Source organism: Fistularia commersonii, chromosome 6, assembly GCF_037954325.1.
Source record: "Fistularia commersonii isolate RoL2024-O1a breed Wild chromosome 6, RoL_Fcom_v1.0, whole genome shotgun sequence".
Classification (NCBI taxonomy): domain Eukaryota; kingdom Metazoa; phylum Chordata; class Actinopteri; order Syngnathiformes; family Fistulariidae; genus Fistularia; species Fistularia commersonii.
In genome coordinates, this window is record NC_141289.1 from 21,013,471 (window position 1) to 21,036,770 (window position 23,300).

Sequence of the window (23,300 nt, forward strand, 5' to 3'; positions counted from 1 at the left end):
AGCATCACGTAGCATCACGTAGCATCACGTAGCATCACGTAGCATCACGTAGCATCACGTAGCATCACGTTCGTGTTTGTTTACTCTTCGCTTCCCCTTGAGCAAGGTTTGGTTGATGCCGACTGTGGATATTTGTTGAGGTGTCTGAGTGACTTTGTGTTTAGTCAAGGTGTTAGCATGTGGCGCACAAGCTAGCTAGAGCCCCAGGGATGGCGCCACGCATTGCTAGCTAGCGCCACTAAGCGCGGTGACTTTGCTCATTCTGCAGGAAACTCGGAGACGGTAAGGCGGCGTCCATGTTTACGGTTCTTTACTGCCTCTTTACAGGGGTGTAACCTTTTGCGGCTTCTTTCAGAAGTCACCCAGTTGTCATGCATCCATCAACGGCAGTCAGGCAGGAAAGTAGCATCAGAGAGCTGCGAGTATCTGAGCTCAGCCTGCCTGCAACCTCAGCTGCTTCAACATCACCAGCAGAGCCGAAGCCAGACACTCCCGTTCGACCCGATCGCAGCCAACTATGGCCTCTCACTGTGCGGAAAAGGGCATCATTGGAAGGAGAGGAATCCCAGCTGGAGGTGATACAAGCTCTGTGCACACTATCAAGGGAGACTCTTGTAGATTTGTGCGACTGGTCGGACATGACCGCACCAGGCTTCGAGCACGGAAGTGGCCAAAGCAGAACCTCATTCACCCGGCTCATCGAGAACCAGCCGGAGAGAGGAATTTAAAGCATTGGAGGACCAAAGCACGGCCGGTTTTCTCTGTTTGATGGGTAAAATAAAGGAGCTGCTAGTGGACAGCTAGTGTGCCATCCTCAGGTGAGTATGTTTCAGAAACTCCTGGCAAGTCAACGCAGCCCAGGACCCGAGTGGAGGGGGAAGAAAATTTTCAAATAGCAAATTAGCTACGGAGATGCTACATTTTAAGCTACATTTTAAACCGCCATCGAGTGGGAAACAACTGTCCATAGAGCTCCTGCCACAATGGCAGAAAGAGCACCTTATCGTCTCTGGCCGAGGAGAACACGGGTCGAGCAAAGGACTTCTAGAGATGGAGATGAGGATGAGAATGAGAGAATGAGAACAACTTTATTTATCCCGAAGGAAATTGCTGTGCCAGAGTTTCAAGCAAAAACATAACAATAATAGATAATAGTAGGAAGGAGGGAGAATAAGAAATACAATGAAATAAAAATTGTCTTCACTGTTAACTGTCAACTACAAAGATTTGAAGATTCCCTTCGGCTGAAGGAAGAGGAATTAAAAAGTCTGATAGCTTCAGGTAGGAAAGACCTCCTGTGGCGTTCAGTGGAGCTCCTTGGTGGTATCAGTCTACGACTGAAAGAGCTCTGACAGGACGGCAGTGTCCATGCAGGGGGTGATGGACGTCCATGACCCTGAGGAGCTTCTCTGACACCTGCACCACAGACTCCAGCTCCACTCCCAGGACAGATCCAGCTCTCCTGACGAGCTCGTTGAGTCTGTTAGCGTCAGCTGTCTTGATCCTGCTGCCCAGCACACAACAGCGTAGAAGATGACGCCGGACACCAGCGAGTGGTAAAACATCTGCGGCATGGTCCTGCAGACCTTGAAAGATCTGAGCCTCCTGAGGAAGAACAGGCGGCTCTGACCCTTCTTGAGATAGTGGGTGCCACAGTTAGAACATAGTTAGCGAGTCGCGTTGAAGCAGAAGAAGATAAAGTATAAAGTATCGATAATTGAGCCTGGACAGAGAATTTTGAGAGAACAACAGTCTTCCTTCTCTGAATCAGAAAAAGACAACGGGTGTGTTGACAAGCTGCAGCTTTCCATCTCCCTCCAGGACACCAAAGCTGTGCCCAGGCCAGCGTACGAGAAATGAAGGGCTACCGGCTGGACCCGATCACACAAGGTTGGGTAAGAAAATCAAACTGACCTCATGCCTCCCCAGCAGTCGGTGTCCACGAGATACCAGGTGGTTTGCACTTGTGCACTGACTAAAGGGGGTGAAACAGAAAAACTCCCAAGAGTCCAAGACATCATGGATGACCTGAGAGGCCATTTGTGGTTTTCCCTGTCAGACAAAGGGAAAACATACCATCAGGGCTTTCTGGCCGAGCAGAGCGGCTTCCTGCACGCTCTTGTGATTCCACGGGGTTTACATGAGTGGATTAGGATGCTGGTCGGCTTGATGGATGCACCCGCTGCCTTCCAGCGTGGATGCGTGGAGGACTGTTTGGATGAAATTTGTGTCCCATACCTTGTTGACATGGTAGGGTTGAGCAGGTCATTGTCAGATCATGAGGAAGATGTGAAGACAGCACTTAGGAGGCTCAGACAAGCTGAAGCCCAGCAAATGTGAGCTGTTTAAGTGACTTAGGAGGTATTGTGTCTGAAGAAGGCAGCAAGATGGATCCTGCTGAGACGATGGCTGTGAGGGCTCTAAAAGAGAAAAGGCCACGCACTGTCGGAGAGCTTAGATTTGTTACGGGCCTCCTCGGCTATTACTGACAGTATGTCAGGGGTTTGACCCGTATCAAAGGTCCCCTCGACGATCTTCTCAAAGCATCTCCGGGTCCCATCTCATCGGCTGATTCGATGGACAGAAAACCACCAAGAGTTGCTCCAGAAATGATCGACTGCTCGGTAGAACCTTGCGTTCCCAGATTTCACCAAACCTTTCAGTCTAAAGAATCTCTGGAAAGATGCTGGTCATCACACCGGCATCACGCACACTTGCTGGGTCAGAAAAGATCTACCACTTGCATTTGGGAAACGTGGAGTTCCTGGCTTTGAACTGAGGCGACCTCAGATCACCTGACCGGCTCCTCTCGCTCGGTGTACGCCCACAACAGTCCTCGAGCATACATGTCGTCTGCCCAAAGCCAAGCTTAGCTCGCTGAGCAGGCAGATTTCCACATCACCGTCAAGTGCCGCCCCGTGGCAGAGAATGTAGATGCCGACTGTCTTTCCAGGATGCTAATGGCAGAGCGCGCAGAAGAACTTTCCTCTCAATCTGGGTAAGCAGCAGCACAGCCTGTTGAGGAACAAGGTCCCATCATGCAGTCCATGGCCTTGTCAGCCCAGTGTACAGTAGCCACTGAGTCAGGACATCAACCTTTCCTAATTGATGAAATCCGATTGGCTCAGAGAGAGGATCGGGGCATCGGGCCTGTCGTTCGATAGCAGAAGGTCTGGTAGCAAATCCAGCGCGGCAAATATTGAAATCAAAACGCATGCAATCCAAATGGCTGTTGCCAGATGATGATGATGATGGATGACATTCTGTGGTGCAAAACAGTGTCAGGAGCCCAACTCCTTCTTATGCAGAAATACTAGAAGACGGCGCTCAAAGCATCACATGAGGAGATGGGACATGAAGGTAGAGAGAGGACAAGTTCGCCGGCAACAGACGGGTTGTTCTTGCCACGGATGCAGCAAGAGGTTGAACATCACATGTCTTCAAGCAGCTCCTGTCTTAAGAACAAGAAGACCAGCAGAGAACCAGGGGGAAGGAGTCATTAAATACGCTGATCTATTGATTCAACTGCACGAGAGTCGAGGCGAGCCTGTTGTTCTGCAGAACCACTTCTTCCAATCGGCTCGCTTTTCCAACTGGTTCTCCTGACCGGCAGCAGTACAAGAGGAGATGGAAGAAAGGGACGCAGGAAGTAAATCTGCTGAGCGAGGGAAAAGATACCATGACAGCAAAGCCAGAAGCTCTGAATTGGAAGAAAGCGACCGCGTCCTGGTCAGAAACATGACTCCACGAGGTGGAACGGGCTTTATAAGTTTCACAAGATGAGAAGATAAGATAAGAACAACTTTATTTATCCCCAAGGAAATTGTTGTGCCAGAGTTTCAAGCAAAACATAACAATAATAGATAATAGTAGGAAGGAGGGAGAATAAGAAATACAATGAAATATAAATTGTCAAGGTTAAGGCTATCACGTGTTTTAAGGTCTTAAAAAGTACAAAGATTTGAAGATTCCCTGCAGCTGAAGGAAGAGGAATTAAAAAGTCTGGTAGCTTCAGGTAGGAAAGACCTCCTGTGGGGTTCAGTGGAGCTCCTTGGTGGTATCAGTCTACGACTGAAAGAGCTCTGACAGGACGGCAGTGTCCATGCAGGAGGTGATGGACGTTGTCCATGATGCTGAGGAGCTTCTCTGACACCTGCACCACAGACTCCAGCTCCACTCCCAGGACAGATCCGGCTCTCCTGATGAGCTTGTCGAGTCTGTTGGCGTCAGCTGTCTTGATCCTGCTGCCCAGCACACAACAGCGTAGAAGATGACGCTGGACACCAGCGATTCATGATCACTGACTGTATCTACAAGGTGGCGCGACAAGTAAACGCCAACCTACCAATGTACGACGTGGTTCCTGAGCAAGAGAAACCGAGCTGGATCCTTCATCAGAACCTCCGGCTTCCATGTAATCGCTCACCGTTGGAGATCCCATTCAAAGTTGTAAAACAGACACAGAAAGGACAAAGAAAACGACCCGGTATCGGCCGTGGACTCGTGGACCTCGGAGAGCAAAGAGTTCCTTCTCCCTCCCGACAGCCGATGGCTACTTATATGCACACACACATTTCATGGACTGTTTTCACAACAGCATTCACACCCATATTTCAGGGACTGTTCCTCAAACGACATTTCCACATACTGGTCAAGCTCTGCTGGGCTCCCAAAACAAACCGCTTTCAACGTGTAGACCGATATAGAGTGATCGACAACAAATGTTGAAAAGGTTCATGGTTGCGAAGGAGGAACCTCGCCGTCATTTCTGAGCAATAAGCCGCAGCTTTTTCCAAACGCTTTGAACACTGACGCTAATACAACCGTGTGGCTAATCTATGGTTTTTTTTGGGAGTAACGAGCTAAAACATCTAGCCCGGTCGCGTCGGACCCAGGAAACCAGAGTGAAATTCTGAGGCCGTTCAATTCCGACAGCGAAGAAGACGATTTTAACGGTTTTGGTGCGCAGGAGGAAAACCCAGATAGCCGACGGCTGGAGGAGGACGAAGAAAACGGACGGATGGTTTTTATTTATTATTCATCTTTCTCATCAGCCGTGTTACAGCTACTGTCGGGAAAAAAGCATTTCCAGTACGTCACCGGTTTGGATTTAGTTAAAAGTGTAAAAGTGTACAGCTTATAGACGAGTGCGGCCTTTATATGTACACATTGTTTTATGTTGTTATTTTTATCCGGTGCGCTCAATAATCCAGAAATGGCGGTAGTTTGCTTCAGGTGACCATCTTCAGATAACTCTGTGCTGTTTTGTAGGAAAGTGACGGCTCGATGCATTAAATTCACGGTAATTTTCAGTTAAAATCCATTCCCAATCTAAATAGCATGTTGACTGTATTTAATTCATTTTCAGGCATTAATCATCCGAGTCGAGTATCATTAAGAGATGGACGGATTGTCGGTCGATTGGTTTTGCTTCGGTTTTACTACAACTACAACTATAATGATAGTATTAATAATCAACAATAATTATGGTTGCATGTGTCTAAATGTTGCTTTGTGATTCTTATCAAGAGTAGTGTCGATTATATGAGTACTATTTGTCTATAGTGCACATGCTAATACTTCTTTTGATAATAACGACCACGAAGGCTTACCAGATTGAAATTTGAATTCATCTTCATAATTTATGTATAAAATTAATTGACCGATATTCTTATTTCAGTATGAAATGTTTTCAATTCTTTGAAATCTTAACACTGACTGAATGAATCATAAATGAATTAGAAAAATGTCCTCTGTCTTCCTCTGACTTGTGCACGTCTCACGCAAATATAAGAATTAATCTATGAATCATGGGTTCAGGAAATCATTGATAATAAATAGGACAGATAATAACATCCTCTTAAACGGGAGATTGATTATATATTGATCCTATCGCTGATCAGAAACTTTTTCCACACGCAGGCCACGGAAAACTCAAACAGTGCATCTTCCTGCTTCAGCCACTCGATGGAGCTGAGGATCTAAAAAAATACCCCAAAAATATGACCCAATCAGAAATGTTGTGTGTTTGGAGACGAATCAACCAAAACATATTCGCAGTGAACGACGTCCCGATGACGTTCTCATCATGGATAAGAGAAAGTTCTGGTACAGTTGATTATTTCTACCACTCAATCTGTGAGTTTGGAGCGACACCTAAAATGATACCGGGTTGTGTGTGTGTGTGTGTGTGTGTGTGTGTGTGTGTGTGTGTGTGTGTGTGTGTGTGTGTATGTGAGAAAGAGAGGAGTTGTCAAAGAAATCCTTCAAATCTCTTTGGATTGACTTTCCTTATCTCGATCTCGGAGCGCGAGCGATTCCTAGAACTCTTGAGAAGGTTTGCTGGAAATGAGACATTTTGCGATGATTGATGTGATATTTCCATTATTTTCGGTGATCCGTCAGCTCGGGTAACGTATTGGTTTTAAACGGCACATGGGTTTGTTTTTCGGGGGCGTGGGTGACCTTCATCGGGTTTCAGACGACTGACCAAAGAGGACCATGTTTCTTCAACTCAACTCATCAATAAAATCAATGTTTTTTTTTTGTTCAAAACCGTATTTGCAATGCAGATGTTCTCTGCCGAGGCCAACGCTGGTTGCGGTTATGCGCGCGCTTGAAGTAGTAAGGCGATCGTATGAAAACATTTTAAACAAATGTCCTGGATTGGAGATGGGCGTGTGCGGGTTAAGTTATCTGTCCATCTGACAGTTTACTTTCGCCGCCATTGCGGTTTCACATCAGCGGCTCCAGACGTTTGCTTTCCGCGATGGCCGGCGTTTGGCTTTTTCGGAAGAGTTTCCAGCATTGTCGAGGTTCTCCTTATCTGATGTTTAGCTAATCTCGACGCCTTTCCCCCTAAGACAGTCCTTGGGTACCGGAAGGAATCAAGCGGTACGAGGGCCGATTTTGGGTGATGATAGTTGCTTTAGAACGGGCAAAATGACAAAAAGACACGGCATTTAATGCGATATTTGAAAAAGCTCATCATGGGTTCTCGCAGTTGACGGACGTGACAGATTGATGGCGTTGCAGCTGCAGTTTTGTCCCTCATGGTCTCCCATGCAGCATGTCCTCCTAATAGAGGCAACAGAGGAGGCTTTGTTCGGGGACGAGCTGCCGGCCTGTTTTCTGACCGTGCGTCAGACAAACATCCGTATTGTGACAGAGCTGCAGCAGCGTGTCCGGCCCGCGGCGACGCTTCCTCCTCGGCTTGTTTTTATGGATATTCTGAAGTGGTGTTTTTGAACACGAGGGGCGATTTGGAATGCGAGCCATGTAGAAGGTTAGAGCAGAACACGGCTGGCTGGACGGGGGGGAGATGATCGCAGAGGTGGGATGTTTGAGGCTGGTTGAAAAAGGTGAACGTAGCGAGCATGGACGGGCCGGGCGGGTTTGGAGAACGTCGGTGGGAAACGTCGGGGGCGATGCCATCGGAAAGGCGGAAGGACGGTGGACGGCGTGGGACGGAGAGATCTGGAAGCCGCGATCGGAGAGGCGGGTCGGTCACGGGGAAAACACACCGGGCCGACGGAGCCGCTAAACGTCCTAATGGCTCTCCGGGGTCTCCTTTTACATATTTTACCACGACTCCTCACGAACCCCGACCCCATTACACGTTTAAGGAATCATTACGGGGCCTCGGAGGGCCGGCCGGCCAACATCATCAGCGCCTGTTTTTCTTGTTGTTCCTGTGATTGGGTTTCGAGCTCGGGCCGTTCAACCGAGGATGTGTGTGAGCTGCCGGGCCAAAGGCCGGGGAGGACGCTGCCAGGACAGGGTGTGTTGATCTTGGCTCTCCGCTTAACAGCTTGTATGTATGTATGCGTGTGTGTGTGTGTGTGTGTGTGCGTGTGTGTTTGTGTTTGCGTTGCCGTGGAAAGTGTTTGCTGACAGCAGATGTGTATGAGGAATGATAACAGTTGGGGTTCCAGGTGGAACGCTCGCTCTTCTCGCATTGCTGGGAAACGACACGTTTCTGCTTCTCCACCTGCTGCAGGTCTTCCTCGCAGATCCGCCTCGGACGCTTCCCGTGACACCTTCATTTCTTTGAATAATGATTTGTTTGTTTTCATGAAATCCAATGAAACCACTCAATAACTCTAAAAAAGGATTCAATCATCAAGATATTAAACATAATATTGAGACATTTACATCTTTATGTTGTCGACCGACCACGGTTTGACCACGGTAGTCAGATCTGATCAGACTAAAGGCCACTGAGATGTTCCACCTGTGTCTGGAGATGGTTTTGCAGCGTACAAGGAAGTTAAAAAAAAGGCAAACCAATCAAAAGATGAACAACGTATGGTTTTGAGCTTTTGCTCTTCTGTCAGCCGCTCCACTGATCGCGTTCACCGAATCCGTGACGTGCGCTGAAGCTGTTGGCTGGTGAGGCGCTGACTTCCTCACAACCACCTCCTACAAACATATGAACCTGCGGAGTCGCTCATTCGCCATTTGATCGGCAGCAGTCAAGGGTTTATGTTTAAGTTTCTGCGGGCGAGGAAACGCCAGAAGGACCCCGGGAATCAGGAGCGCCCCCTACTGTGAGGCAGGAGAACTGCCTGCCTCACTCGCTGGAAGACGTTCTATGATCGCTCAGCACGAGAAACTAGTAACACGCGTACAGTCGTGACAAAAAACACAATACATTGGAAATGGAGTTCATATAGCAAAGTTTTAATAGCGACATACAGACAGACAACATGGCGGCGTGAGCGCAGAGCACGCCAGCGGTCGGCCGTCGGTGAGGCTCGACAGTCGGCGGCCTCACCGCACGTCTCTTCCCAGTATCTGAACAGTAAATGTGACAATCCTTACATTTTGAATCTAAAACAAAATCTAAAACTGGGAAAGTTCAATGAAAAAAAAAACTTTATAGTGCAAATCACTGATCAATAGAACCAGTTGTTTTTCTTTGCAAGATTGGCGAGTGAGGCACGGCCTCTCCTGCCTCCCCTGCCTGCACCTCCGCTCACAGCACTCACTTGTACCCGTCGCAGAAGAGTAAAATACTTCTTCCAGTACTTGAAGTATCAACTGCTACGGTGCAGAAGCGTCTGAGCGGCGCACACACACTCCTCCAGTTCAACCACTGCTGCAGGTACCACTGAAGCAAACACTCTGGAAGCAGCTGCAGTAATCCTTGCATAACAGCTCCAGTAACTGTTGCAATAACTGTTACGTTGTCCTCACTGTCATGTAACTTCAGTAACCGCTGCAGTGCCGCGGAAGCAGCGGCGGCTAGCTCCAGCGGCGGCTAGCTCCAGCGGCGGCTAGCTCTAGCGGCGGCTAGCTCCTGTGGCCGTCGCCTCTGTAGAGTCGAACCGTTGCGAGACCGTGGATCATTTTCCCGCTTTTATGTAATCTGGACGGTCGAAGGGTGTTTGCGATCCGGCGGCAGCTGAAAGATCCGAAACCTGATAGAGGTGATGAGGGTGGAAACCTCACGTCGGCAGGAAGGGACATGTCCTGCCGCGCCTTTGGTTCAGGCTCTCGGTTCTGGACGTGGTTGCCTTTTTAAACGCGCGCCATTCGTCTTTGTTTTCATTTTGAGGGCGAGCGAATGTGTCGGCCGCTGCTGAAACTTCATCCATTCAAGAATCCAGAGAGAGAATCGAAGAATATCTGCTGGGTGGCTCGCAGCTTCAGAAGGTGCAACGCTCAACCAGGCAGCCTGCCATGCAGAAGCTCTCCTGGATGCTCCAATGCTTCCTCCTGGAGGAAGGGGACCAAACATCCCGTCTCCTGGGAAGCAGCGGTGAAGCACCAGGCCTTCTTCTGAATGGAGATCTAGCAGATGACTCTGCGATCTGTCCTCGCCACCCGACCCGGGCCGGGTTCTTCCCGTTACACTCCGACAGAGCGCGCTCTCCATCGTGGTTCTGCCGGGAAGAGTCCGGCCTGGAAGTAGGGGGTCTGCTTGACCTTCTGGTGTTTCCAGGTCAGGTCAGGTGTGACGCTGAAAGACCCGGCAGGTGGTGGTCTGCCTCTACCCCTGTCCTCGGGGTTCAGGGGTGAACCCGGCCTCCGGCGCCGCTGCAGCCTGGGTTAGATCATCCCATCATCCATGAATGAGGATCAAGGTCGATCTGAGGGTCGGCTTGGAGATGTTTTCAAATGATTTGTTGGAGAGCAAGGGCGGCGTGAACCTCCAGAACCTCCACAGCGAGAAGCTCCCTGGTCCCTCACGCTTCTCCGTTTTCCTCCCGAAGTCCCAAATCGTGCAGGAGCTTCACGGAGACCCTGAGTTTCCCTGACTTGTGAAGGTCAGCGTGAAAAGTTGTCTGACATGAGATCGGCAGGAGAACCCGGAGGCTCCGGGTCTGTGGGGGGGAATCTCCTTCTCCTGGAGGAGAGGAGAACATTTTAGAACGTGAAGAGGTTCAAGTCCAGTTGTCAAGAACTGGTCCTCCACACATCTGATCCCCGTCCAGGTCGGTGTCGGTGCAGATCTTCCTCACATCAACACCGGAAGTTTCTCCTCGGGACACAACTTTCCGGAGCGCGTCACCGCACGTGCCAGAGAGCGCGCCGCCTCCCATTATATTTCCCGCGCCGGCAGCGGAGCGCGAGGAGACGGAGCACGCGGGAGCAGCGGAGCACCCATCGATCCGAGTCCGATCATCGATCACCGATCGGAAAGAGGCGCCGCGGCGGTTTCTCCCCTGCGCTCCGGAGCGCGCAGACGCGGGACCGACGGCCGCCGCCGCCGCGGAGGAGGAGGAGGAGGAGGAGGAGGAGGAGGAGGAAGAGGAGGAGGAGGAGGAGGAGGAGGAGTACGCACTGTGAGCTCGGTGATGAAGATGAAGATGGAGCAGATGGTGAGGAAAGTTCTCCCCGGGCTGCAGGCGCTCCTCCACCGGCGACCTGCGCCGCCCTGAGCGCGCATGGATCACACCCGGGGCTGCTGCAAGTGCGCACGGCCGTAAACACACACACACACACACACACACACACACACACACACACACACACACACACGTGGACTGAAAGAGGGGAGTCACCGGGAAACACGCGGCGGCGGCGGGACGAGCCGGGCGGAGAGGCGGCGGGACGCGGAGCGGAGCGGAGCGCAGCCCGGACAGGTAGGACCGCTTTCACTTTGACACTCCGACACACACCGGGGAAAGTAAGTCGGCACGTCTGAAAGTCGGGATCTTCTCGGTTCTCAGAAGAATTTGGGGAGTTTTTTTTTTTTTTTTTTTAATCCTCAAAGAAGTTTTTGTCCGATCAGATGACCCGGCGCGGGGAAACAAACACCAGCCAAAACGCAAAGTTTTACAGGATTAATCTTTTCCATGATGTCAACTTTTACCCGCTTTATTTCTGGTTATAATTTATCACAGCCGTACGAGAGCGATCGAGAAGAAGGGGAAGCGAGATTTAAGCGATCAAATGAATTAATTGATAACATCTCGACTTGGCCGGTTTAAATAGAGCTGAACTTTTGAATCACCCCTGGCTTAGTTCTTGTGCGTCATGTGCCGCGGCAGGGAGGGAAAGGTCGGCTCGGAGATGAAGTTCAGTCGTGAAGGTCAACGAGGTCGGCGGTGAACTTTCCTTCACCGGAGACGCGTTGGCGAATTCATGTAGAAACGTCCGGGCGAAGCTCAAAGAGCGCGATTGGGCGCCGCGTCGATAAAACCGGCAATAAACGTGAATGAATGAACGAATCGATGGGCGAATCGATGAATGGGCGGATGAAGGAAGCGTCCGTTATCTCCGTCTCCTCCAGGTGCAGTGATGGTGATCCCGCGGCTGGTGCCGGCGTTCCTGCTGCTGCTTCTCGCCGCAGGTCGCTGCACGGCGGCGGCCCTCCTGCGGGGCTCCGGCCGCGCCGAGGGTCGTCTGGAGACCCGGCAGGTCCTGGAGCTGCTGGGCCTCTCCTCCAGGGAGAGGACCGACGCCGCGGCGGCGGCGCTGGCGGGACACGGAGCCCGAACTCCGGAGAGGAAGAACCGCTCCAGCCCGGGGCTCGGTCAGTACTCCCCGCCCACTTACGCCCGTTGAGGATTTTCCGCCTCTCGTCCGAAACATCTCGACAAACCCAAAGGAGGCCAGATTTAAGAATCCTCGTTTTCTGTCCGCGGCCTTAAAAGCAGCTGGCGCTGCAGCACAAAAGTAACTTTTGTTGCATCCTGACCGACCGCGTGCAGCTTCTGCAGCAAATAGGCCTTTTCTGTTTGCGGGCGCTGCAAGGAGGAACCCGTCAGACGTGCACGGTTTGAGTGAGTGCGTGTGAATGGCTGAAGGTCAAATCCAGTGCAAAGCGGTTTTGATCTCGAGCACTCGAGCGCCAAGTGGCGTCCATTTAACCTGCGAATACTGTATTCACCGCACGCAGGCCGGCAGTCAGACTGCAAATATTAAGTGGTGCAAATCTTGAAATGCAATACAGCTACTTCTGGAGCTCTTTACCATCCTTTTTTAGCAAGTCAGGGAAATTTGTTTCCGTTGCCCGGTGGCAGCTCGGGAGTCCTCAGTCCTCAGCACGGGATGAACAGCTGATAATGAACAAATGAACAAATTAAGGAATGAATGAATGCATGCTTAAACAAAGTGAACTGCAGCAGCGCTGGACTTGGCTTTACCCGGCTGCCACTAAAATACCTTTGTTTAATGCAAATGCCACATGTGATGTTTGCACTGAAATTCCTGCCTGTATTTTTTTATGCAAGCGCTTCCCCTGTAGAGTGCAAGTATTGGATTGACCTTTGGTCCATCACATCTGCAAGAAGTTACTGCACGAATGCTAAGCTGCTGCTGCTGCTGCTAACCACTTGCTACTTTTAATGCAGCAAGAAAACATCATTTCTGCCAGGGTATTTGGAGAGAAAAAAAACAACGTATTCATTCATTTATATACTTGATTTTCTAAAATAAAATCAGTAATTTTCCACACTCTGCAAATTCGAGCCAACTTTCCCTGGAGGTAGCTGACCTTAGTGACTGCAATGGGGAAGCGCCATGAAAAATGTGTGAAATCACTTGAAATTGACAAAGATCATGACAGGAAATCAGCGAAGACGTCTGCAGAAGTGTGCAACCAAACACGAGGAGTAGCAGCGGTCGCTTCACAGTCCTTCAAACGTGAAGGTCGCGTTTCTGGTTTCGCTTTGTGAGGACGTCCGTGTCAGAGCTCCCAAATCCGCGACGCTAACTGAAAGGAAAGGTTGGGTTTTAAAAAAAAAAACCCCTCATTTTGTCAGAATCGTCTGAAGGCGGAAGGCGTCGGCGCGTCCGACGACGTGTTCGCCGCTTCCAGAACACAACAACACGCTGGGTTCCGGCGGGCCGCCGTCCTCGGGCCTCCCAAACCAAACAGTCGTGTTTCTTTACGGCTCTGACGGCGACCGACAGCCGCTTCAGATACGGCGCGGAACAAATTTGGATTTATCAGGGATCCAGGAATCAGATGCTGCAAAGTCATGTGCTCATTTTTATGACTTTTTCTTGCCGCTTCTTTTTGTTTACTGTTAAACTAACAAAATTAAAGCAGGCCTTTTTTACGAACGGCGAGGCTGGAACACTTCGAGCAGTGTGTGACTCTCTTGCGGGATGAAAAGAATGATTTGAGAGCAAACACACTGACACTGAAACAAAAAGATTCTCTGATGCCGACTTATGTAAAACCCTCATCAATTCAGCTCTGTTTTTGTTGTAATTCTGTAGTTTGTCTGCTCCGACGCCAATGAAAATGCGGTTTGCGGATAACGCTCGAGAGCGCGATCGCGACGCGGAAACGCCGCCGTGGATCTGGGCCGGAGACGCCGCTTTGCACTTTGTCACGACGAAAGAAAAGAAAAGCGTCTTTCCGAAGCTGCGTGATGCTAAAGGCTTCATGACTCAGAAACTTTCAGCTGATTGGTCTGGTCCGTGAAAGATTCCCAGTCACCGCGGCGGCGTCGGACTGAAGACCCGCTGTTTCCGAACAACGGCGTCGTTGTCGACGCTCTCGTCATCGGCGTTCCGCCGGCCGCCCGAGGAGCAGCCGCTTCCGAGGCCGTTCTCCTTTTCGGCTCACGTCGCAGCTTTTACCATTCAGCAGTTTTTTCAGCTTTTCCTCCAAGGAACGAATGTGACACACGGGGGGGAAAGTCAGGACGCCGAGCGTGGGGGGGGAGGGGGGAGGAGGTATCCTCAGCTGCACCTTGTCCTCCTTCTCCGTCTCCTCTCAAGCTCATTTCATGTCACGTTCTTGTTATTGACCGCATTCGGTTGCGCCCACAAATTTCATCCGAGCAGATGGTATCTCGTGGCGGTCAGACACAACGGGGGCGATCCAAGGCGCCGCCGCAGGAGGAAGTCCCGCGTTCAATTCCTCGCGCCGAAAACCTGCTGCGGGTGAACCGAAACCCTAAATTGGCCAGAGAGTGGATGATTTGCGTGTCTGTGTGGCGTCGGCCGAGAGCCGACGCGGGAGTCGCAGATAATGAACCATACGAAGTCCGGACGCTGAGCTTTAGACACTTTTCTGAACCCTAAATTTGAGCGTGACTTTTTACAGATATCGTCTCTTCTATCGTTGTAGAAACGCCGCTCCGAGACCCACGACACAAAGAGAAGTTCATCAAACACCTGACAGGTAAAAAACACGTTAGAATCTTCAGCCGCCTTATTTCATACAATTTCCATTTGGTGTGTGTTTAACCGAACCTAACGAAGCTAACCATGTTAGCGACGCTAATGACCACATGTCACCGTGTCTGTAGGTCCTCTTTACATCAACCCCAAGTGCAGAAAACACTTCCGCAGGTTGTACCACAACACCAGGGACTGCACGACGCCCAGCTGTGAGTTGTCTGACCTTCTTCCTCCGAAGCTCTCGCCAGGGAGCTCGCTAGGGTTCCTACGCAACCGTGAAGGGAATGTTTTTATAAGTAACCGCTGGCAAAAAAGGAGAGAAATCGGCTTTTACGACGACACTCGCATCGACGTTTGGGTATATCTTCCTTTTTCTGTGTCTTTTCGTGTTCTTTGTCGCCATTGAGCCGTTGACGTGATTGTATCCTATCTCATTATTTTGTTGTATTTCACGACTTAAAGCAGAAACCTACTTCACCGTTGGGTTTTTATATTTATTAGCGTGGTAACCAGCGTTGCTAATGACTTGAACCTGATCTGTCTCTCAGCTGCGACCGACTCCTAGTGAAAACACAGATTGCTGGAAAACCTCATCGTTCATGGTTAAAGAGTTAAAATGCTTGTTTTCCAAATGAAGTTCAGATCAGATTGGACACAGGATGTTTGGCACACTGAATTTCCTCTTTGAGGGGAAAAATGTTCAACACCAATTAGCATCGCGACCAATCGGCGTCACGAATCCTCCGGTGCACGCCGACACTTTCGAAACAGGCCGCGCGAAACGCCGCCCCGCCTTTCGGAGAGCGTAGAAAACCTCGCCGTCTTAGATACGGCCAGAAATGCGGCGGTTTGAGTTTTTCAATTTCCTCTCGACGAAGTCTGCTTTTTCACGGATGATGTTTTGCTTTCCGTTACGTGCACGTGCGGTCGAGCGCGAGTCGACTCGGCCGGAACGGTGGCCGATCCGCTTTCCCTTAACGTTAGATAAACCGTGCGTTGAAATGAAGTTTCCACAAAACATTGTTTGTCGACGGAGGCGAACCCGGTGATTCTTCCTGCCTCCAGTTCTATTCCTGTCCGAGTCCCCGCATCATGCTAGCGCCGCTGCGGGAGTTTGTTTGAGAACGAAAACAGGATGAAACTTGTTTCGACGCAAACACGAAAATGAACAAACACTCTGTTTCCAACGGACACGCTGAGCTTCACGCCTGATTCGAGATCAGAAGAGCTGCTGCTGTTCTGACACGATCCCTCTGATAAGAGTGTGAGGTGAAGCGATGCTTTGCTCCGGGCTCTTCAGACCACCTGACCTCTGCAGAGTCTGAGCAGCAAATGAGACAAAAATCTGTACAGGAAAGAAATCGGACGCACCGTCAACTATCGGCTCTCGTAGTTTTAAAAAGAGTGTGAACATTCTGGGGGGCTCGATCTAAACCTGGAGCCGTTACAAACGCCTCCAGGGTCGGTTCTCTCACTTTGAACAATATTATTTTGACGTGAGTTTTCTCGTCCTCTGCGCTTGTATTTTATTTCGGTCGGAATGGAAAAGGGTTTTCGCGCTCCAGCACGCACGCCGCGACCTGAAGCAGGCGGCACGATTCGCACCGCGCGGCCGCCGTCTCGTCGGCCAATCACAGGGCTTCTTATTGACCCATCCGACCATTCGCGTCTCGACGCTTCCTTTCGGGAAATGATTTCCCCGCACAAATCAAGAGAAACTCTGGCGCTTCCATATGTTTACTCTTTGAATGCAAATAGTTTCTGTTCAAAACTAACGACACCTTTAGGAAAAAGAAAAGATAATTTGCATGGCATCTTGATCCGGTAAAGTCTAAACATAGGAGGATCAGATAAGCTGTGCGTCGTAAAGGCTTTCAGAGAGTCGTAGTGTTTGTTGATCGTCTCTCCGTCTATCATTCTCAGCAGAAGAAAACCAGGCTTGTCTTCTCGCGGACACTTTTCCAGGTTCCATTTTTACATAAGCAAATCGACTCAGTAACACGGATGTGGCGTGTTAACGGCGTGTCACAACTGATAACTCTTTGAAAGGGAATCCCCACGAGAAACAAGATCGCTGACGGTTGACTTCCTGCATCCTTCGCTCACAGTCACTCACCTGCTGCCGTCCCCGTTTGTTTTTTGGACGTTTTCAGTTTTAAATATGGAGGCGGTGGATTTCATGACGGATGGTTGAGGGAGGAAACTTTCACGACTCATTTTATGCAAAAGAGCTACAAGACAGTGTCACTTGCGGTTTGGAAATATTTAAAGACGAAACAGGATACATATTCATGGACATATATAAGTGTACATACGTGCATGGATGTGGTTTTTCAACTTTGTCAGCCTCACTTGAACATCCCTTCTGCTTCCAGTACCTGCTGAGGCTCTTTTTCTTTTTCTGCAGATTATAAAAGATGTGCCCGTCTGTTGATGCGACTGGCCAGCAGTCCTCGTTGTATGGAGAGATAATCACAGCGTTGGTAAGACTTCCCTCACGTGCTGGTAACGTGCGCTTTTCCTCTTCCGAATGGGAAAAAGTCAACAAACTTTTAAAGGAAAATTAAAAATGACGGAGCGATAAAAGGGGGAAATACTTTTACAACTTTATATTTTGAAAAGCATATCAATCCGTGATCCGAATGATCCTCCTCAGCTTCTATTTTCTTCCTTTTGGATGTTTCTTTTTTCGTAATTACCAGACTGCTGACCTGATGGTTTTATAAAATGATTTCTAATCCAGAACCTGTACTCCAGTTTGCAGAAATCACCGTTTCACTGCTTTCGAACGTCTAACATGTTGAGTTCTGTGACGGGAAATGTAAAGTTATTCAGATTCTGTACTTCGGAGTCCGTGCGACCCGCGACTAAGTTGTGAGCGTTTTCTTGAGCCTGCGGAAATTGTGATTTTGGAGCCCAGATCATATAATAATTGAAGTCTGTGGAAGTTTGAGGCGTAAGATAGATTCTGCACATTCTTAAATAAATTGTTTGTGGAGTTTATTTATCACACGATTAACTCTCTGGGATCCCACGGCCTGCGATTTAAAGTCTGTAAAACATGAATCTTTCACACCCATCCTGGTCAGCTGGTGAAAACATCATGTAAGTCCCATCACGCCTGCGGTTGAGAGTCTGGGGAACCGGCAGGACCGGCTGGACCTGCCGGACCTGCCGGACCTGCCGGACCTGCTGGACCTGTTGGACCTGTTGGACGGCCCTGAGAATAAGAGGACCCAGAATCCACATTTGTCCATCCAAGATCCAATAGGATGTTCTTGGAGGCGTCAGCAGAGCTTGTACGGCTCTGGAAGCTGCCGCCTCCAAACCAGGCAGCTTGATGGGATTTGCAGTGTTTTTCTGGAGCGACGTCGGAGGAACGTTGTCCTGGGCTTCTGGGACCTCTGATCCCTCGCCGTCGTTTTTCCTCTCCGAGTCGGTCTTTTGCGCGACGCGTTTCTGAAAGAAAGAACCGAACTTCTTCGGTTGACCTTTGCCGTGTGTCTTCCTCCCCAGGAGGCGTTGCCGACGAGGAGGACGGGCATCCGTTCCACGTTCCTCCAATCGCCGCCAGACAGCGGAAGTTCTCCGCGCCCAACAGAAGCTCCTCTACCGTCTCGGTCGACCGCGGCCGGCCAGCCGCCGATACGGCGGCCCCCTGTTGTACTCCGCTCATTGTATTTGAGGACATCTCGCCAGGCTGCCGAGGCCGCCCGCATTTTACCGGTACAAATCTCATCTATACTTGACTCAGACGTGTTCCTCAACGCTGGAGCGGCGAGCTCATCGAGCCGGGCGCCAAGCTCCTGTTTACCTTGACCACACGTCGGACTTCCCACCCGCGTCTAGAACTTAAACTCCGGGCTCAGCTCGGGCCGCCTCACCCGGGGGGAAGAGAAGCTCCCGTTGCGAGGCGGCGCTAACGGGAGTCTGGAAGGAATCCGACGATATCACAGAGCAGAATATCTAATTGAGTGCTTTTTTTTTTTTCCGATGCCGGAGATGTGAACCGGAACGCGTCGGAGCGCGTTCGACCGAACGGGGTCGAAGACGTCACATCGGGGCCGGGATTTATATCGAAACGCCGACAATCTACGCGCTTTTAAGAGCCAGCCTAAAGTGAGTCTGGACCGGAGGGATGACAGGAAGCCACGCCCAAACCAGAACATTTGGGCAAATCTGATGTTCTGCCTATCGAGGTCAAACGCGCATGCAGGATGGGGATTTTCCTCATCATGGTCGCTGGATGATCACTAAAGCTTTTCAGAACATCGGGGAATCTGCCTAAAACAATCCCTTTGGGTTCTGAGTGTCACGCAGCTTAACGTTGCCCGTAGGACACCGAACCGCATTGTAGCATTTCAAACACGGCTTTTGTCATGCGGAGAAAACATTTCCCGACGACCCTCCGTCGGTCATATGAAAACGTTCGTCTTTTAAAGGGGAGGGCGTGAAAAAAAATAAAAAGTTCCCCCGCTTCCGACCGAGCTCTCCCAGAATGTGAGAAGGTCCCCGCTGGTGTGTAAAGTATGTGACCTCGCTGTTCTTTAAAACGCTAAAGGGAGGCTAAAACTAAACACTTCTCGTGTTTGGTTTCGACATCATTGAAAGATCTCGACGTCCCTGCGATCTCTGAAGAACCGTGCGAACTTTAAAAGGCGACGTTCTGTACACGCTCTTTTTTTTTTGTTTTGTTTTTCCTCCACGTTCTGGGAATGTTAAACGTCCAGCTTGTGACTTTAAGCAAAGTGAGTTTAAGTTTGTTTTTCTTTTCACCTTTTGAAACGGGCGGACCGGCGGCGCCCTGGGACCGATGACATGGATGCGGTTCAAAAGATGGCGGTGATGATAAAACGCCATCCGATGAGACGGCGTGGAAACCGTCGGCGTGTGAATTTTCCGACCGAAGCCTGGCGTTCGGCCCGTCGGCCGGTCCTGTTTTTCTCACACGAACGCAGGAGATCGAGGAAGCAGATTTCATCCAGGACCGCTAGATTTCAGCTTCCGGCCTCAGGAGCCACGTCACGCCCGAGCAGCTCGGTCGGACGCACCCGTCTTCTTTTTCTTACGCCCGTTTCTTCTCTCCTCCCGTTTCTCCAACGTCACCACGGAGGTTGTTTCATGGTTCGGTCGACCGACGGCGTTTCTGCACCCGACAAAGTTCTGTTTGAAGCCAACGGATGAAACGAGAGGACAAACGAATTTCCCGGCGGGACGTCTGAGATGCTACTGTGACTTGCACTGGAAATATTTATATTGTTTAAGCTGTCCAATATTAAATGCTTTTGGTTTTGCTCCTCGACTTTCCCTCTGAATGTCTCTTGACGCACCAGGCTCACGATGTTTTTCACAAGAACTCTGATGCGACGTCCCCGATCACATTTATACTGGGACCTACGCGTGTGCATTGCCGATAAAATGATTACATTTATCAATATTTAGAACATTAGATCGATGCTTCCGTGTCCTGGGCGACAAAACGATTCATGGCAGTTTTACCTACATTTTCAGAATCTCTCAGGTGAATTTTCCTACGTCAACAATCCTCAAATTTATAGATATATATATTTAGTTCAATCAATTTTTTCGCCCAAAGTGGAATCATGTATCCACAATAATATGATAATAATAAGTGGATATAATTCGATAGAAACACAGCAACAACAACAACAACCAAAACAGTTACAGTAATAACAATAATATAATAATAATGTATAAGTGATGAAATGAGTCAATATGGATACAGTTAAATGTCACCTATGAAATCCAACGATTGATATTCCTTTCTGTTAGTTGTGATATCTAAACATGTGAGTCACAGTGAAGTCACGAAGGGAGATTTTTGCGAGACGGCGCTGAGGTTTGAAGCGAGGCTGTTTTCCTCCGACAGGGTCGACCGCATTGCTCTTCTGTTGACTTTGGCTGCAGATGTACGGTTTAGCGCGCCGACGACCAGCCTCTTCCAACCGCCGGAGCCGTTAATGACCGAGCAGAAGGCCGAGGCGCCGTCAGGCAGTAAATTGTTAAAAACGTGCGTATCAAAACATTTGACCTCGCGGTTCGTGGCCTGAATTTCTTGATGAGAATATTTAAAGACGGATCGCTTTGAGTCTTCAGGTGGCGTCGTGATTGTAACCGCTGCCGTCACAACTGTTGCAGAAGGATCCAGTTCCACCTCAGCCAGAAATCAACTGTCAGCTCACCTTTATATGGTCTGACACATCCAAATATAATTTGCAGTCATTAACGGCAATTAAGCAAACCGGAGAGCTGCGTGAGTGTGAGTGTGTGTGCGTGTGTGTGTTTGGGATGAGTCACCGGCAAAACTGCCGCCGAGCTGGTTGGACGAGCGACTGAGAGGGTGTTTTTCTAAGAGGAAAAAGTGAAGACAGAGGTTGTCGTCGCTCTCGACGGACCTTCAGCAGGTAAAGAAGCTGCCGCGCCATCAGACGGCTCGCCCGCCCGCCCGCCCGCCCGCCCGCCCGCTCGCCTGCCCGCGCTGCAAAAAAGTCTCTTGGACTAATCTTTGGACTAGTTAGCGACAGTTAGCAAATTCTACGTACACGCGTGTGATTTTCAACTGGCTGTAAAACCGTAATTGAGAGTTTGGTTTGAACAAAGAACCGTTATTGACTCCAGTTGGGGTTGAAAGCTGACCTCCACGACTTTTGCTGCTTTCCAGCAAAGTAGATTTCACGTCTGACAGGGTGGACTTTAATGGTCAAGAATCTCTTAAAGACAACATGTAGCTGCACGAGAGAAAGCTAATTACCTGTCGCCCGGGTCCTGGGGGCGGACGGCCGCCATGGGTTCAAAAATAAGCTTAAAACCTTTCCTTTTGAGAAGCTCTCAGTTAGCGTGGAGCGAGCCACTGCTTCTCCTGCCAGAGGTTTATTCTGCTGAGGAGATCCCGCGAGGTTCTCCTCCGATCTGGTCCCTTCATCGGTCGGCCATGGCATCCCAGATCTTCTCCGCTCTCAATTCCCTCGTCTCCGGAGGTGAGGCCCTGCAGCCGTCCTGCCGGAGCTCGACTTTATAACGTTTAGTATGATTAGCACATGACGTGAAATCTCTTGTTTTCTCTGTCAAACAAAAACTTCATCTTTTCTGTAAACCCACAACACCAATCTTCAAATTGAGGGAACTTTCAAAGCTGATAATATGGTTGAAATAATCTTCCTTAAATGAAATTGTCAAATGACTCATGTAAGAACTATTGATGGCCTAGAACTCTGGAATCAGAGATCGCACAAGTTGACACTACTATTCATTTCTTCCTCGTCTAAGCTTCCAATCCCCGCGAGAGGCGGGTTCTCCTCGACCCGGTCCGTCACAGGGACGCATATAGAGACGTACGACCGCTCACGAGAGCATTTCAGGTTCCTCGGCTCCTCCGGCCTCTCGGCCCGTGACGTTTCCGTTTGAACAACAGAAGGCTTTGAGATGAGGGTCAGCAGGTGAGGAGACACCAGCCTTCCCCTCTGGCAGCAGAGAGGAACCTCGAAGATCATCCCAAGTTGCCGTCCAAAAGCCGCGGGCGGGCGAAGGGCGCTACTTTTGGCGACACGACCGGGTCCTTGAGGCCACAGCAGATTCCTTCTGCAGTGAGTTCAGCCACAGCGAGAGGTTTCGACCGGTGAAGAACGCCGCCGCCGTCATCGGAGTCGGGGAGAAGTCTGCGGCGGCCGCCCGAAACATCTTCACCGGCTTGTTGGCAGCGGTGAAGATGGTTAGAGCGAAGAGTCGATCCGGGGAAGCGGCCGAACTTTGCCGAAGCGGTTGCCAAGACGCTGTTAACGCCAGACGTCGTTCTTACCTCGGAAACCTCCGAGCTGGTGTATCTCTCGCCTTGGGTGGACCGGATGGAGGAAGGCGAGGTACTCTGAGCTGGTGGAGGAAGGAGCAGCAGCAGTGGTTGGCGGACGAGATGCCAACCAGTCTGAGCAAGATGCGGAGGATTCCCGGCCCGGTTCCTCTGCGGCGCCTACAAAATGCTGGGCGTCGCAGGGGCCGGCGAGCGAAAGGCCGTCAAATCGGCCGCCGACCCAGCAGGAGTGGAAACTTGACAACAGAAACTTGATCAACTCGATCGATCCCGGCCGTCGAAAGACCCGAAACCCCGCTCGATCCCCGTTCGCCCGATGTGTCCTGGGTTGCCAGACGGTGCAGCGATAAACCCTCTCCTTCCCCGTCCGGGAGATGCAGGGCCTCCATTCAACCGACCGCGTGTTTTTGGACGGTGGAAGGAAAGCGGAGAACCAGGAGGAAACCCGTGCACGCTGGTGAGGACGGCTTGTGGTGAGCCGAGAAGGTCCGTAATATTTCATCTTTATTTAACCTTTAATCAGACGAGGACGTGTCTCGTCGTGGTGAAAATCCGAGTTTCCGTCCGCTCAGGTCGGCCACTTCTGGAACGTTCAAAGAAGCGAATCTCGCGGCAGCGTTTGGGAAAACATGCCGGGGCGCTCAGCAGTTTGGGACTGATGAATGTGTTTCTGTTCGGAGTCCAGAGGAGGTTTGGGGAATCAAACTCATCTGCATTCACATGATGTTCAAAAAAATTCACATGATATCAAAAAAATTCAGGCGACTTCCCACAGTTCACATGACTGCGCACAGGGTTGATATTTTTCTCCTTTAACCTATTTTCCCCCAGTGTGATCGCTATTCATATCACTTTACTCAGCAAATTTGTTCCTCTCGCCCATGTG

General features: G+C 50.2%; 1 protein-coding gene across 1 annotated transcript; it reads left to right on the forward strand.

The window, feature by feature from the left end:
• The first annotated feature begins 10,777 nt into the window (after positions 1 to 10,777).
• Positions 10,778 to 19,879, forward strand: LOC147233660 (ALK and LTK ligand 1-like). Its single transcript, XM_086148679.1, has 6 exons — positions 10,778 to 11,090; positions 11,741 to 11,983; positions 14,537 to 14,590; positions 14,718 to 14,798; positions 16,997 to 17,072; positions 18,106 to 19,879. Exons 2-5 carry the CDS (start codon positions 11,749 to 11,751, stop codon positions 17,059 to 17,061), a joined length of 435 nt encoding a protein of 144 aa, XP_086004805.1. The 5' UTR covers positions 10,778 to 11,090; positions 11,741 to 11,748; the 3' UTR covers positions 17,062 to 17,072; positions 18,106 to 19,879.
• The last annotated feature ends 3,421 nt before the right edge of the window (positions 19,880 to 23,300 follow it).

Coding starts and splice junctions, on each gene's coding strand:
- LOC147233660 (XM_086148679.1), top strand. CDS start 11,749: ATGGTGATCCCGCGGCTGGTGCCGGCGTTCCTGCTGCTGCTTCTCGCC. Junction 11,984..14,536: donor CCGCTCCAGCCCGGGGCTCG/GTCAGTACTCCC, acceptor CTATCGTTGTAG/AAACGCCGCTCCGAGACCCA. Junction 14,799..16,996: donor GGACTGCACGACGCCCAGCT/GTGAGTTGTCTG, acceptor CTTTTTCTGCAG/ATTATAAAAGATGTGCCCGT.